Source organism: Pseudopodoces humilis, chromosome 5, assembly GCF_049639895.1.
Source record: "Pseudopodoces humilis isolate 2021_Gansu_Grassland_sample_001 chromosome 5, ASM4963989v1, whole genome shotgun sequence".
NCBI lineage: Eukaryota > Metazoa > Chordata > Aves > Passeriformes > Paridae > Pseudopodoces > Pseudopodoces humilis.
The window spans coordinates 38,109,781-38,124,877 of NC_142204.1; the positions used below are offsets into that span (position 1 = coordinate 38,109,781).

Below are 15,097 nucleotides of genomic sequence, written 5' to 3' on the forward strand. Positions count from 1 at the left end.
GTGCTTTGCATCCTCTTCTCAGCTTCTTTTGCTGCCTGATTATTTTTGTACCATCTTGTGAACAAACTGGTTTGTGGTCAGTCATCAATTGAAGAACAGTGTGCCCTGCTCTCTTTATCCACACCCATCTACCTAAGTGTTTATCTTCCTTTGATGCGCAGCTTTTTGTAATATGTCTACTCTTGTGCCATAATATTATAGGTTTTAATCTGCTAATGTTTCTATGTGTCCTAAGATGGAACTAGGCTGTTACTTAACAGAAAGCGAGAGTATAGGTGTCCTGGTCGTCATGATATTAAAAACAGTTTTAAAGAGAGCATTTGCTTATCTTCCCCTGTCCTTGTAACTAGAATGTTTTCATCTACATTATACTTGCACACTTGGAACTTGGGATGCTGAAACGTGCTGCATATATTGACAGTATTTACTGTCTTAGGGATGTTAGGACTATCTAGAGAGGCTTAATTTGTAGTCTTTTTATAAGTGAGGAGAGCTGTGTTCTTAAATAACCGGTTTTGGAGGAGCAGCAGTAGCTCTAAGCAGCTCACCTTTGGATAAAATTGTGTACATTCCTTTTCTATTTCAGAATGCTGTTGATGAAGGATGAGTCTGTCTTGAGAAATTTATTGCAACAACAGGCCAAGAAGAGAGAGAATGTTCGAATTGCTGAAAATAAAATTAACAAACTGGCTGAACAGCTACAAGCAACAGAGAAGATCTTGAATGCTAACAAGGCGTTTCTCAAGAGACTTCAGGAACATGTAACTGGCACTCTGAAATGTTTGTTTCCTAGAGCTGGAAATCTTGAAATGGGATGCCTGATTTTTGGAGGCAGTAGGCTTTCTTTGAATTATTTACTAATTCCCATCTAGTTATATTATATCTCATTAATTCCATGTAATTATATTTTATTATCTGGTCATATCTGTAAATTTGCATCTTGCTCTAGTATTCAGTTTTATTTTTATTTTTTCAGATACATAAAGTTCAACAACGGGTTACAGTAAAAAAAGCTCTGGCATTAAAATATGGAGAAGAACTTGCTCGTGCAAAAGCAGTAGCAAGTAAGGAAATTGGGAAACGAAAGCTAGAGCAAGATCATGGTGTAAGTTGGCATGTTTTTAAACCAAACTTCTTGGAAAAAGAATAAATTTTGATTAACAAGATTCAAATTGAATTTCAGGAAAGCATTTCAGAAACAATGTTTTTGAAAAACAAATTGGTGTTGTTCACTTTCGATCAATGATTAATTGTCAGGCTAAGTTGTGCAGAGGGGATCTGATATTGTTTTGAAAAACAAAATATACAGAGAGAAGGCTAAAATATTTTTCTGAATTTTATTGCTCCTACTCCCAGCATCACTGTGTACTTGTTTTATAGCTCAACTTTTAACTGGGGCCAGAACTTCTGTTGAAGCCCTGTACATGATGTAGGGTAGTATTTATTGGAAAGCCTGCAAATCTGCCACTTGATTGGTGGCAAACTTTTGTTGTTTTTCCACTGTTTGTTGAAATCTTCAGGCAAGAGTTTTATGTGTTTTTATAAACTCTAAATTAAATATTTTGCCTAGGTTTTTCCCTCCTGTTGATAGATCAGTAGATGAGAAAATTGAAATAAAGATAATTTTTTTTTCAGCCAAGCAAAATGTTGAAATTGGATACCTCCCCTGCATCAAGTCCAAAAAAGCCTTCAGCAGAATTGATTGCACTGGAGAAAAAACGACTGCAGCAACTACAGTATGAATATGCCCTAAAGATTCAGAAGTTGAAGGAGGCCCATGCACTTCAAACGAAGGAACAATCAAGTACTACACCTCATGTAGAAGAGGAATCTGAATTTACATTACCTCAGCCATCGCTTCATGATCTTACACAGGACAAATTGACTTTGGACAGTGAAGAAAATTACTTTGATGATGAAGTGTTGTCTAATTCAAACAGAGAACGAAGGAGGTCTTTCAGAGAATCTAATTCTTTTACTAAGCCAAATCTTAAACACATGGACACTCCAAAACAAGAAACTATAAACAAACTTTCTAAAAAGGCTTCAGAGGAGCCTGAGCTGTTCCTTGGGTTGAATATTGATGAACTGAAAAAACTTTATGCTAAAGCTGACAGCTTGAAGGAACTGCTAATGAAAAGTACTGCCTGTATTGTATCTAAGGAAGATCTCTTGTGTGGTCAGGTAAATGTTTAACAACTAAATGTGAAGCTTGTCTTTATTAGGTGGTATCACAACTGCTGTATATCTGTTTATCTGTTTCCTAGGAAATTTCAGTGGACATGGATGTTTTTACATCACAAAGTAAACAAGCAGAAGTGAAACCATTTCCACTTGGACCATATCGTAGTCCTCTTCTGCTGTTTAAATCCTACAGGTATGAGGACTGTAAGCAGCTCTTTGACTTACACTTACGTGTTCTTGTTCAAATATTCTTCAGTGCTCTTCCTTGATACCCAGGCATGTTCAGAAAGACAAGTCCTACTGAGAAACTTGACTATGCCTTAACAATATTGTCTGGTTTAGGGAATCTAATGATTTTATTCAGTCTTTTTTTTTGCTATGCACATGTCCCTTGGTTTTGTGCAATATGCTTCTTTTGCGTTATATTGCACGTTACTTGATACAGCTAAACTAAAAAAGTGGTTAAGCGTTTGAACACAGGATTTTTATATCTAGTATGAGACAATGTAAATCCAAGAAGCATATTTCAATTATGCAGTCTTTGAACTTGGCTAGGATTTACGTTATCTGAGTCAAAATTGGCTCAGTCATGTTTTTTTGTATTCCTCTTTAGTGAAAGAGGCGTAATCACAGTGATTCATCTTGACTTGACAGTAACATCTGCAAGTGTATTCAATTTGACACACTTGTCTTTTGACTAAAGAGAACTTTGTTCCTGGATACCAAATTTTAGAAAACAGAAGTCTGGAATTTAAACTGGAGAAGTTGTATCCTACCACATGCTTCAGGTTTTTATTGCTGTGGTCTTAAGTAGTAGAAGTAGGAGGATGCCATCTTTGCAGAAATATTAATTTTAACTTGTGGGATATGACATCAAGTTTTTGAAGGAACTAGAGATCCCCAAATTGTCAAGCTTCAGCTAAAGATTTAAAACAAGTGTTAGTTTTGTTTGTTTTTACATTCTAAGGTTTATACTCTTTTTTTCCCCACTGTTTCTTCAAGTTAATCTTTAACAGTTCTCTTTACGCTTCTGTTTGGTGTTGGTCTTAATGCTGATTAGAGCATGAGATTTTCTATAAACTACTAAAATGCACTTTCAGTAGTTTGCTTTCTATACTGGCTTTTCACTACTCTTCAGTTTTCATATTAATGAAGTTCTGCACCTAAAGGAGAAGAGAATGCTAGAGAAGAACTTAAAGGAATACTTCTCAACCTAAATGTTCCTTTTGCTCTTGTTTTTACCTTGTTCTTAGCCTGTAGGTTAATGATGCTTTTGGTTAGTACCAGAGTTTTGGAAAAAATGAGATTTAATACAGAAAGTGATTTTTAATGACTTTTTTTAGAAAACTGATGTCTTGCCTTGTGTGCTTTATGACAATAATTTGCTGATTCATTTTAGGTTTAGTCCTTATTTTCGTACGAAGGAAAAGCTGTACCTCAGTTCAATAACGTATAGCAATATGATTGAGCCAAAACAGTGTTTCTGCCGCTTTGATTTAACAGGCACGTGTAATGATGATGACTGTCAGTGGTAAGTTCTTTTTAGTTTTCTTGGCTTAAACTAAACCTCTCTTCTACATGTCTGACTCTTGAATCTGAAATAAGTATGGTTTTCTTTACTTTGAAAGGTCTGGATATGTGATCTTATGTACAAGTTCTAGACAAGGTTGTCTTTAATACCCTATTGTAGATACTTAGCTGGAAGGCAAACCAGTTTAATCTAAGCTATGAAGAAAGAGGAGGCTCTCGAGATGTAAATTTATAAAAATAATATGGCCTGATAGAGAATATTTCACATTTTTCTAGTAATTAAATGGAACTGGTTGCATACGACTTCAGCATAACTTCAAGTCATTGTAGAACCTCACATAGTGGTTGATACTGTTAAGCACACTTGATAAGAAAAATGTATACCAAATAAGTGATGAAGTAAAAAAATAATATTGTAGTTTCCTGGAAAACTACTGGCTAAGTTTGTTTCTTTAAAGGCTGGTGTTAAACTGTATTAAAAAATAATTGGTTTACCAACGTGCAGTATATTTAAAAGCGGATATGAATTGGTTAGGAATGAACTCAATAGGGAAACCTAACTGCTAGTGCAGTAGGAGTGAATGTTATTCTGGATCAGTTCTTAACTGTTGTCATCAGACCATTGTTTGACTCCTTAAGATACAAAATGATATCTAATTCCTATAATTAACTTACTTGAACTGGAAAGTTCTAAATATTGTGATGTAGGCTTAAGTTTAGAAGAGGCCCAGATATATTTAACCAAATTTCAAAGCAAACAATAGTTTTCCTGTGGATATTGTTTTCTTTATGCCTCACCCAAGTGTGTAGTAAAACTTTTTTTTTTCTATGATAAATGTATTAATTGCTTTTTTATTTGTTTTAGGCAGCACATGAAAGATTGCACTCTTAACCGTAAGCAGCTCTTTCAGGATATTCTTTCTTACAATTTAGAATTGATCGGATGTTCAGAAAAAAGCACTGATGAGGAAATCAGCGCTGCCACAGGTTATTATTAGTCTTTTGTTCTCTTTTGTATGTAAAAATTAATATCTGAAGGGAACGTGTTTCATTAAAAGCTCTAGGTGCAAGGACTTTGATGTGAAGCAGTATATAAGATACAGATACATGAAGTTTCTTTGGTTGTCCATTTCAATCCTTTGTAGTGGGTGGTTACCTTGGTGTTTTACAGAAAGGAAATAAATCACTGCTCTGAGGAACATTTCACTCAAAGAGAAGTATTGCTGGGATTTAGGATGTTGGGGAGCAGTGAACATGGATTCTTTACCTTGCTCCTGCCTCTGTTCTTTCTGTAACTACTGGACTGACCTGTTTCAGTGGAGCTAGAAGTTTGTAACAATGCCTTTGCCACACAGGCAATATGCCAAACGAAACTTCCTTAATTTTTTTTTCTTTATGCTAGTGTGTTAAATCACCATGCCTCTTAAAGCAGTCATATTTCATAAATTTAGCATAGATTGTGTTAAATTGCTGTTAAGTTACTTAGCATATTTTAATCTATATGCTTATCTAAACTGCACATATTCTTGTTTCAGAAAAATACGTTGAAAAGCTTTTTGGTATAAACCAAGATCGTATGTCAGTGGATCAGATGGCTGTTCTTCTGGCCAGCAACGTCAACGAGAGTAAAAGTCACAGTAAGTAACTTGGTAGATTAAATACAATATATATAAATTTTTAAAAGTTATCTAAGTATCTTGATGATTTGTAAACCAAGAACATATTTTCATATCGTTTATTTATCTCAGTATTATAAATTCTGATTATGGTAAAATAAAGTCAGCAGAGTTTAAGGCAACAATACAATAGTTTTGGAGTTCCTTATATAGAATTTATTTATGCACTTAGGCACAACAAATTTTAAATAAGTAGTATTGAAATTTATACACTTCTGTTGAACTCACAATCTTTTTATTTAGAACCTTTATTAGGAAAGATATTTTAGTCTTGAACACAGAGAAGTGAAAGAATTTTTACTGCCTTGTTTGTTTACAGCACCTCCGCATACAACTTGGAAAGAGAAAAGGAAATGGAGACCAAAGTACTGGAGAAAACCTCTGTTAGATAGTAGCAGCAGCGAAGAGGAACAGTTCGTTGGACCTATTAAATATGGTAATCTGGATATGTGGCACCCTTTAAATGAGTACTGGAGGAAAAAAGTCAACCACTTCTTTGTAACACTTGGATTTTTAAGATGCTTCTTGAGAAAACCAATGTTTTTAATAGTTTTCTTGACTTTATACTTCCTGTATGCTAACTTTATTTTACATAGATTTTTGGGTAAAGGTTGTCCTACACTTATAATTCTGTTAGATTTTTTTTCTTTAATGTAACTGGAAATTAGGGTGGAATTTCTATTTACCTGTTCTTTAAAGGAACATAAGGAACTGTTTCCCTAGAAGGTTTCAGCCTTGCCCATACACCATTAGGATTAAAAAAAAAATAATTTTTTTTCCTTCAACAGCCCTGCTTTCTCCTTCCCTCTCCCCCTGAACTTTAAATAGTAAAACATCAATGTTCAGTGACTTTAAATTTGTACACAGTTAATATTTGGTGTGAGGTCAGGAGTTAAAAAAGTAGCATTTGAGACTTGGAAACTTCCAGAGCATCAGTAACCTGATAGCGTTTCACAGGTGACTCTTGCAGGTAGGAGTGTGGACCTGATTTTCTGAGTCTGAGAGAGTTCCCAGCCTGTCAGTGGCTGATCTGTTTCCAAGGGAAAGTCTGAGAACATTTTCTCTCAAGGACCAGTTTTGTAAATAACTTAATTTTTCTCAAAACAAACCCAGTACAGCTGTGCTGGGTGTGTTTTTCTCTTGTTTCACCAATGGGACAAGAAAGGTGGTTTTCCCTTTACCAGTCATGTTAAACCTGTATCGTAACACCCTATAAAGAAGCTGAAAAGTTCAGAAATAAAGGCTTCTGATCATCTGATCATCCTCACTCTGCCTGTTGCATTGCAAGGATTTTTTGAGGCTCAGAATTGAGATAAAGTCTTTGTCAAATGTGTCTTCGTTTTTAATGCTGCCTTATGAGCTGCCTTAGTTGGTGTCCGTTGATCCAAGGCAGCCTTTACTGCTAATTCTTTCATTCCTTCGCATTTGAAATATAACTAGTTCTCTACAGGCAATACAGTTTGAAGGGTGCTGAGATAATGCTCTTTAGTTCTGATCAGTGGGTATACTTGAAATACATAAATACCACCTCTTGTGAGAGTTACAGATCACTACTGTTTTAAAAAGGAAATTTTCTTTTTTTAAAAATTTATATATTATTTACAGCCCATCCCACAGAACATAAAAAAAGAGTTCCAGTGCTTGATACTGTGGTGACTCCAGATGATGTTCGGTATTTTACAAGTGAGACTGATGACATTTCCAACTTGGAAGCAAGTGTCCAAGAAAACCCCTGTGATGTACAGCTTTGGATTAAACTTGCATATAAATACTTGAATCAAAATGAAGGGTATGTCTGCTACATTTGAGACCTTGCTACATTTGCCCTTGCTGCTATGATCAAGTTTCCTGTTTGATGTTAAGGAACTTTCTTCAACAATGCCACAAATAATTCATTACTTTAAAACAGGCTAAAAAATAGATTAGAATATATTTCCTACTGTATTTAGTACAGTATATGAGTAATAAATTACACTGGTGGTTTATCTTTGGGTAGATTTTGATTCAGAATGGAAGTTGGTGAAAAGTAGTTTGGGAGAAATAATTGTTCATGTATGAGAAGTCCTTTGTGTAAGATTTTAGTGGAATGCTCTACTTCCACCAGTAAAAGCGGACCAATGAGCTGAAATCATTCTCCTCTACAGAGTAAATGATTGGAATAATGTTTGAAATTACTTGCATCAGCAAACTTTCTTATAAGTACGGTTATGCTAGCTGGTTTTATCCCTGTAGAAATCATCCAACTGAGCACTTGGTTTCTTACTTTGTGATTTTTTTTTTAACTGGTTTCCTGAGTTTCTCTAGCTTTTGTTCCTTAAAATTATGCTGCAGGGCACCATGTTTCTATAGGCAGTCAGATCATTTCAATAGGAATTCTGTCATGATGGTTTCATCTATTATGATGATTAACTTCAATTTTAATAATGAGGTACAGTTGAACAACTGTAGCAGGAAGCAAGAGGGATGGAGAAGAGCTTTAAAAGAGCTTTCTGCTTTAAAAGTCTTGTTTAAACTGTGGATAATGGAAAATATAGGAAAAAATCAGTTTACCTGTATCAGTAGGTGCCTGAACAGTAGAAGGGGTAGAACTGGAAAGGCCAGTGGAAGGTATACACCCTTTTCTTAAAACAGCCACCTCTCCCATTCCCCCTTCCTCAGTACTCTGAAGAAATTTGACTGCTGTAGTAGGTGAAAGTAGTGGGATTGGAAAAGCTTCAGACTTATGCGTGGTTAGCTGTGTTAGGTTTTTTTTGAGACTTGGGTACTGATTCTCATAAATGTCCATGCAAAATAATTTATAAAGATATTTTCAGAATAAGTGGAACCTCAGAAGCATTCTGTGGTTTTATGGAAGATGTATTTATGAATTAAAGCTTAGCTTTGTGGTTTGCAGTAGAGTCAGTTATTTCACCTGATCTTATATTACTTGGCGGGTGTCATCTCACAATTCGTTATTTCAAAAAAGAAAATTTCATTTTTTTCATGTCTTAGAGACATAACCTGTATGATATGCTGAAATAAAGGCTTGTATTTAATGACTATAGAAAGTAAATTAAATATTTAACAAAAATATAACTTATTTCACTGCACCTTTAAAATATCTACTTAAGTTCTTAAGCCTTTATGATGTAAATGCCTTTATATCCTTGCAGCTTGAGAACTTTGCTTACCGATCAATCTTAGCCATTTGCAATTAATTTCAACTCTTATTTGGAGTGGCGATCTTGATAGAATACTTACTTTGCACAGTGCACTTTCTGTGCACTGTGATAATTATACCTGATAACCTCTGAAGGTAGAAAACTTGCTGAAGCTTTGAAACCTTGATAGTGAAGGACAATGTGTAAAAAATGATGACCTACTGTGTATGACGTCCATTCAAACTAAAAGCATCTGTTTTCATATTTGATACTGTGTAAGTCATAATACCAACACAGTTGACCTGAGTACTTTTTTCAATATTTAATTTTTGCAGTTCGTCATCTGAGTGTTTAGATTCTACTTTAAATGTTTTGGCTCGAGCCCTTGAGAACAACAAAGAAAATCCTGAAATTTGGTGTCATTACCTCAGACTTTTCTCAAAAAGAGGAACTAAGGAGGAGATACAGGAAATGTGTGAAACAGCAGTGGCATATGCTCCCTCTTATCAAATCTGGTGGACAGTAAGTAAAAATTTCAAAGTATATATGAAATGTTCCTCTGTGTGTTTTCTACTGTGTAGTCAGCATGTGTGACAGGGAAAGTGTCAAATGAAAAACACTGTAGTTTTTTGAAACTCAAAAGTTGAAAATTAAATTACTCAAGTTCTTGTAGGTTATTTGTAGAAATCATCAGTTTTCCCCAGGTAGTAAGAGTTTTTTTAAAATCAATGTTACATTTTTACACTGATTGCAGAATTTTGATCTTGTACATATTAAAAGTGATATCTTTTGAGGTTTAGTATGAAAATTTGGTGTGATGGAGGGAAACAGTTCATAAGATAGCAAAAGCCATTATTCAAAGTTTGTGATCTGTGTGATTTGAAAACTTTAACCTAGAAGCTTTACTTATATTGTGATTGTTTTTACTATGATTTATTTCTCTAGTTTTTGAATTTGGAGAATTCCTTTGATGGAAAAGACTATGTATGTGGGAGGATGCTACAGTTCCTAATGGAAGTGACAGGAGGAGGAGAAAACCCAAATCTTGTGTCCTTTCAGCTACTGGAGACTCTCCTCTACAGGGTTCATTTAAACCTGTTTACAGGAAGACATCAGAATGCTCTTGTTCTGCTGCAGGTAACTTACAAATTACCACCCCAGAAGTGTTTTCATAGCTTCACCTTTTTAATGTGTGTGACTGTGGTAGTTTGAACTTGGTGGAATGGAACTTGGTGTCTTCCTTCAGGAGAACTTTTTTCAACAAATAGAGGCTTCTGTTTTGAGCTGTGATGCCACTGTAAAAGCCAGATACCTTTGGGGGAGTTCTGTTGCATACTTTTTTGTTTGTGTAGCTAATAACCTAGACTACTACGTATCAAAATAATTTCCAGAGAGATACTTTTATTTTTTGGTTTCTAGTAAACCATAGATCAGGCCTTTGCAATGAAAGGCCTGTGAGTATTGCCTCAACTACTCAAAATTGCTACAGAAATTATCAAACCAGTAGTTCTTGGGAAAGAATATAGTAGTTGTCTAACAGTATTACCCTGCTCTCAAATCTGGAGACTGTAAAATTAGATTTTGTTGCTCCTATCAACTCTGAAGTCATTGAGTTATCTCAGGCCAGAACTGTGACTGTAGAAGTAGTTTAGGTGACTGTTAACTGTTGCATGGATGATAAAAGTGGTGGTTGAGGGTGAGAAATGGACATCACCCTCTCCCAAAGTGGGAGCTCTGTCCTTTCAGTTGCAAGTTGTTTCATTCCTGCCACCAGGTGCCCCCTGTTTCTTCCTGCAGCCTGCCATTGCCCTCAGACAGAGCTTGAGAACCTCAGGCTTTTGTCTGGCTCCAGTTGGAACAGGAAAGCACAATGCTATGCTGGTTTCCCCAGATGTACTGAGAAATGTTATTCCGAATGAATAAAAAGAGCATAAGGGAAAAAAATTTGTTTGTGTCAAATCAACATGGAAATCCAGTGAGAGAATCCAGGGAGAATAATACTGGTTGGTTACCCTTACCTTTCTACAAAGCATCATCATAAAGCCAAACTATTATTTTTCCGAATTAATCTGTAATGTGTAGTTCAAAAGAATGGCTTGGCAAGAGATTATTTAATAATATTTCGGAGAAAATAATTTCCAAGTTACTGCTACTTCAGAGTTGATAGCACAGTGTATTGGAAAACTTGAAAGCAATTTTTTTAAAGTTTTTTTTTTGGAATGAGTAAGTGAAATGCTTTTGAAACACCAGTTTTCACCAACTTCAAGACATGTGTCCTGCTGTATTTTGCATAAATTTGCAAGTATATTAATTTTCTTGAAAAATGCCTTCTTTGATCATACTGTGTTTGACCAGAAAAATGTTGGCACATCACTAGTCATGAGGTTCTGTTGTGTTTTAGAAGGAATTTATATTTAGACTTTATTTAATTGCATGCTCTAATTATTTTATTTGGGATTTGCTAGTTAAACTGGACTACTAGAAAAATTTGAAATAGTATCCTTGTTCTCAGTAAGGCTTCCAAAACATTTTTTTAAAGCATGCCTGGAGATGGTGGCCGCTCAGTGGGCTTGAATAGGTGTGACTTAGTAGTTTTATAACTAGAATTCATTAAATAAAAACCCCAAGCCTAACAAACAACCCAAATGCACAAAACCTAGTAGGATATAGTAAGTTGAATCCAGGTTGTAGATAAGTTGTATCTAGATACTAGATAGATTTAGTATCTATCCATACTTCTATGGAACTGGAAGTAATAGGGGAGTAAAGCAGGAAAATAGAACGAACACATGTTAGGAGATGCATGTTTTCAAAGTGTCTCTCTTCACTTTTTTGCAATAACAATCTTCTGCTATTTTTCTGAACTAGAAATTTTATTAGGAATTGCGTATAATTTAAATAGCCACATATTCACATAAGCTGAATATGATCCTGATTTACATGAAGGATTAGTCCTGGTCTTCCCTCTGGAAAAGTTTTGAGAATATTAAAACCTGCTCTTCCTGTTTTCTTTTCCCATTCATAAATCTTACACTACATTTCAACCACAAAGTCTTTACTTCTTTTAACCTTTACAGAGTGCTTTAAAATCAGCAAATGAAAAGATAATATCAGAACACCTTACTGCAAGTGACCGTTGCTTGGCTTGGCTGGCTTACATACATCTAATTGAATTTGGTGTTCTCCCAGTCAAGTTCTATGATCCTGCTAATGTCAGTCCTTCAAGAATTGTGCACAAAGAGCCATTTTTAATACCATGGCAGACAGCTCAAGACGTGAAGACTGATCCTGATACACTTCTAGCTATGTTTGAAGGTAAGATTAAGGTGGTAAATATTTAATACGTTCTTCATATGTTGTAATTCAAAAAATATTATTCAACTTCAGAATTTCAAGGCAGCACTATGTTAAGCCATTGAATTAATCCAGTGAATATTGCATTTTGATTTGAACAGAATAACGAGGAAAATCCACATTCTTGGGTGCTTAACCAACACAGAGTTTTTCAGTGTAGTTTCAACCCACAGCTTCATCTTGGTAGACTGTTATAGTTCAGAGGAAAAGACCAGTCAGTGACTTGTGATTGTATGACATTGCTAGTTTTCTTGGGCTTATGCAAGCGTAAAGCCAAGCTTCAGCTGTCATTCTTTCTTACCCTTTCTTCCCTCAGTAGGATATGTTTATCGGCCTGGAATACTAGTGTATTTCCTTAAAAGAGGCAGAACAGTGCATGTTTATCTTAATTCAGAGTTTAAGTAAATTGAATACATTTTTTAAAAAGTAAGATGAAGATACTAGAAAAAATTGAGTTTTTTGCTTATGGTGTTGCTGCCAGAGGTAGATTTCATACTAGCAGACAAATGCTGTTACATAGTATTTATAAATGTCAGTATTTAGTGGTTAGCCAGCAGCAGTATTGAGTTACCACTGAAAAAAACCTGTGCTGCTGGTGGTAAAGCAGTGTTGAAATACACAAGGATCAGCGGAGTAGCCCAACTGTGTGAGTGAAGGCAGTCTAGCTATAGTAATGGGGTGTTCATTGTTGATGACTCTTTATTACTCTGAGGAGAAAAATAATATCCTGTATTAGCTTTTGCTTCAACAGCTTTCAGCAACTACACTGAAAATCCTGGAATGTGATTTGAAATCTAGGGATACGCTTCTGTGTGTAACATTGCCTTAATGTTTCATTGGTAGGATGTTTCCTATTTTTAAAATGAGTAAGAGATGAAACTGAAAGATTTGTCTTTGTACTGTGGTGATAAGAGAGCTTTTCCAAACATGGTCATCATCTATTTCTAATAATTTGCAAAAACAGCACTCTCAGAAGTATCTTTTCAGGCTTATGTTTAGTCCTTGTGTTCAAGGAGATTTTGCATAACTTTGACACTGAGGTGTAAAGGCTTTGTTTTTTACTTTTGTTTTGAAGATGCAGTCAAAACATGTACTGATGAAAGCCTTGAGGCTGACAAAAGAATAGCGATCTGCTTTCCTCTCTACAGAAACAAGATAGCTTTGCTGAAACTTCTGGAAAGGTAAGTTGTTTCAAGACATTCTTAACTGGAATACTCAACTCTGTTTTGTTAAACTTAACCTTTACTTTTCTTTAAGGTGGGAGTCTGCTGCAGAACTTTGTAGATCTTTATTGGAGCTCTGCCCTAACAACTGTCAGCTCTTGGAGAGTTTGGCCACCTTATATTTGCAGATGGAGCAGAGCGAAAATGCCCACAGGGTGTGGATTGGAGCTTTTGAGAAGAATCCTCAGAATGCAGAAATTTTTTATCGATTGTGTAAATTTCTTGTTTCACAGGTAATATTCCACTTGAAAACTTATTTGCTGGTCTGCTAGCTCTGCAAAGTTTGGGGTTAATGTGTTGTTTAAAAGTCTTATCAAATTGGTTCGACTTAGTGATATTTTTGTAATGTCTAGAACTCCTTCCAGTAATTAGGAAAAGTATAATTGGCAAGACAAGTGACATGATAAAAGATAATCTTAGCAATTACATAAAATCATAGATTATAATTCGGTTTGTTCTAATTCAGTGTTCAATAATATCCTTAAGCAGGAGTAACAAAGTAAAATTATACCCTGTAATATTTTTTCAGTTTCTTTCTACTGCTCACTGCCCCATTTAAACTTGATTTGTGAGAGAATGAAGACAATGGAGCATTGTAGAGATAGACACACCTCGTTTGATTTTTTTTTCTTTTGCTTAAATTAGTCTTAGCATATTCAAGTTGATGTTTGATTTTAATTTTTTTCATTGTTTTTAAAAAAAACCCAAACAACAAAACAGGAAAAGTCAAGCAGTATTCTTCCACTGTTGCAAGATTTCGTAGCAGCTTTTTTTGAGAATACATGCCAACAGCATGGTCCCATGGATCTCTTAAGGTGCGTTTAGAATAATTTTTTTATTTAAATGTCGGCAATATTGTTATTTTCTTGATTTACATGATAATCTAGAACTTAAAATCTGTTTTTTAGCATGGCATGTTTTGCCAAAACTTCAGTGAATGGTGATTTTGTGTAAGGTTTACACTTGTTGTTGCATAGACACTAATTTATAAAGCCATGGGCATCTAAAAATGAAAGAGCAAGCAAGTAGAATGTCTGGATTTGGGCAATGAAAATCAATTATATAGATGTCAAAGTTGGTTTTGTTTATTTTCTTTCTGCCCTAAAGCTAGGAGCCTAAAATTGTATATCTAAAATACTCTTGTTTAGGCCTTGAAAAAGACCTCCATCAAGAGGTCCAGCATGTTATTAATTAGGTTATTGTTGATGAAAAGATGCAGGTTTCATATATAGCCTGATGATTTTCCCCATGAATTTTAGCACCTACTTGAAAGACAGAAGTTTTGAAATCTGCAAGTTCCCTATGGTCAAAACAGATACCTCTGAAGGTCTGCAAAGCAAAAGCCTTCCATGCTAAAGCTCATTCAGATGAGCTTTTGAAATGTTTTTATCTCTAAGTTAGGTGTTAGATTTTATTCTTGCTTACATTTATTTATGTGCTTGATGTATTTTATGAAGGAGGGGGAGAGTCTGTCATATAAGACAACATTTAACTTTGTACATAATTAGAGAGTAAATGCCTTCTGTATTAATTATTTCTATATTTCTGTGCAATGCTTTTTAACAGATTTTATCTGGGTAGAGTTGAACTGAAACCTAGGAAAAGTGCATGTTTTTTAGTATTTTTTGTGAACTGAACTTCGTTCATCTGAACGTTACATCTACATAGGATTCTTCCATGTACAAGGCTATTGTTTACTACTCCTTTTTTCTCTTGTAGATATCTCTTGAATTTTCCAATGCCAATTGAATTTACATCACCTCTCTATAAAGAACATCTTACAGATGATGTTGTTAACCAGCAAATCCCGTATCTGTGGCAGATCTACTGGTGAGATTTTTCCCAGGAATTTCTGAGAAATAGCTATTTTGTCTGAGTAAATTGCATTTTCAAAAGCAGAGTATTCATTACTTGCCTGATGGTGTGTTGCTTTGGATTCTCTGAATAAATGATTGGCCAGTCCCTAGAGAACCTACTGGCCTGCTGCACA

The 15,097-nt window shown here is 35.1% G+C and overlaps 1 protein-coding gene across 4 annotated transcripts in view; it reads left to right on the top strand.

Moving 5' to 3' along the window:
- Positions 1-15,097, top strand: part of ZFC3H1 (zinc finger C3H1-type containing) — a 41,308-nt gene that overhangs the window by 17,753 nt on the left and 8,458 nt on the right. For all 4 annotated transcript variants that reach the window (XM_005519361.3, XM_014248927.2, XM_014248928.2 and 1 more), the window contains exons 13-28: positions 587-761; positions 977-1,105; positions 1,636-2,184; positions 2,268-2,377; positions 3,584-3,715; positions 4,580-4,701; positions 5,250-5,351; positions 5,710-5,826; positions 6,996-7,179; positions 8,866-9,052; positions 9,476-9,667; positions 11,608-11,845; positions 12,960-13,065; positions 13,142-13,340; positions 13,828-13,922; positions 14,827-14,937. In XM_005519361.3, coding sequence (XP_005519418.2) covers positions 587-761; positions 977-1,105; positions 1,636-2,184; positions 2,268-2,377; positions 3,584-3,715; positions 4,580-4,701; positions 5,250-5,351; positions 5,710-5,826; positions 6,996-7,179; positions 8,866-9,052; positions 9,476-9,667; positions 11,608-11,845; positions 12,960-13,065; positions 13,142-13,340; positions 13,828-13,922; positions 14,827-14,937 — 2,748 coding nt within the window. The remainder of the gene's footprint in view (positions 1-586; positions 762-976; positions 1,106-1,635; positions 2,185-2,267; positions 2,378-3,583; positions 3,716-4,579; positions 4,702-5,249; positions 5,352-5,709; positions 5,827-6,995; positions 7,180-8,865; positions 9,053-9,475; positions 9,668-11,607; positions 11,846-12,959; positions 13,066-13,141; positions 13,341-13,827; positions 13,923-14,826; positions 14,938-15,097) is intronic.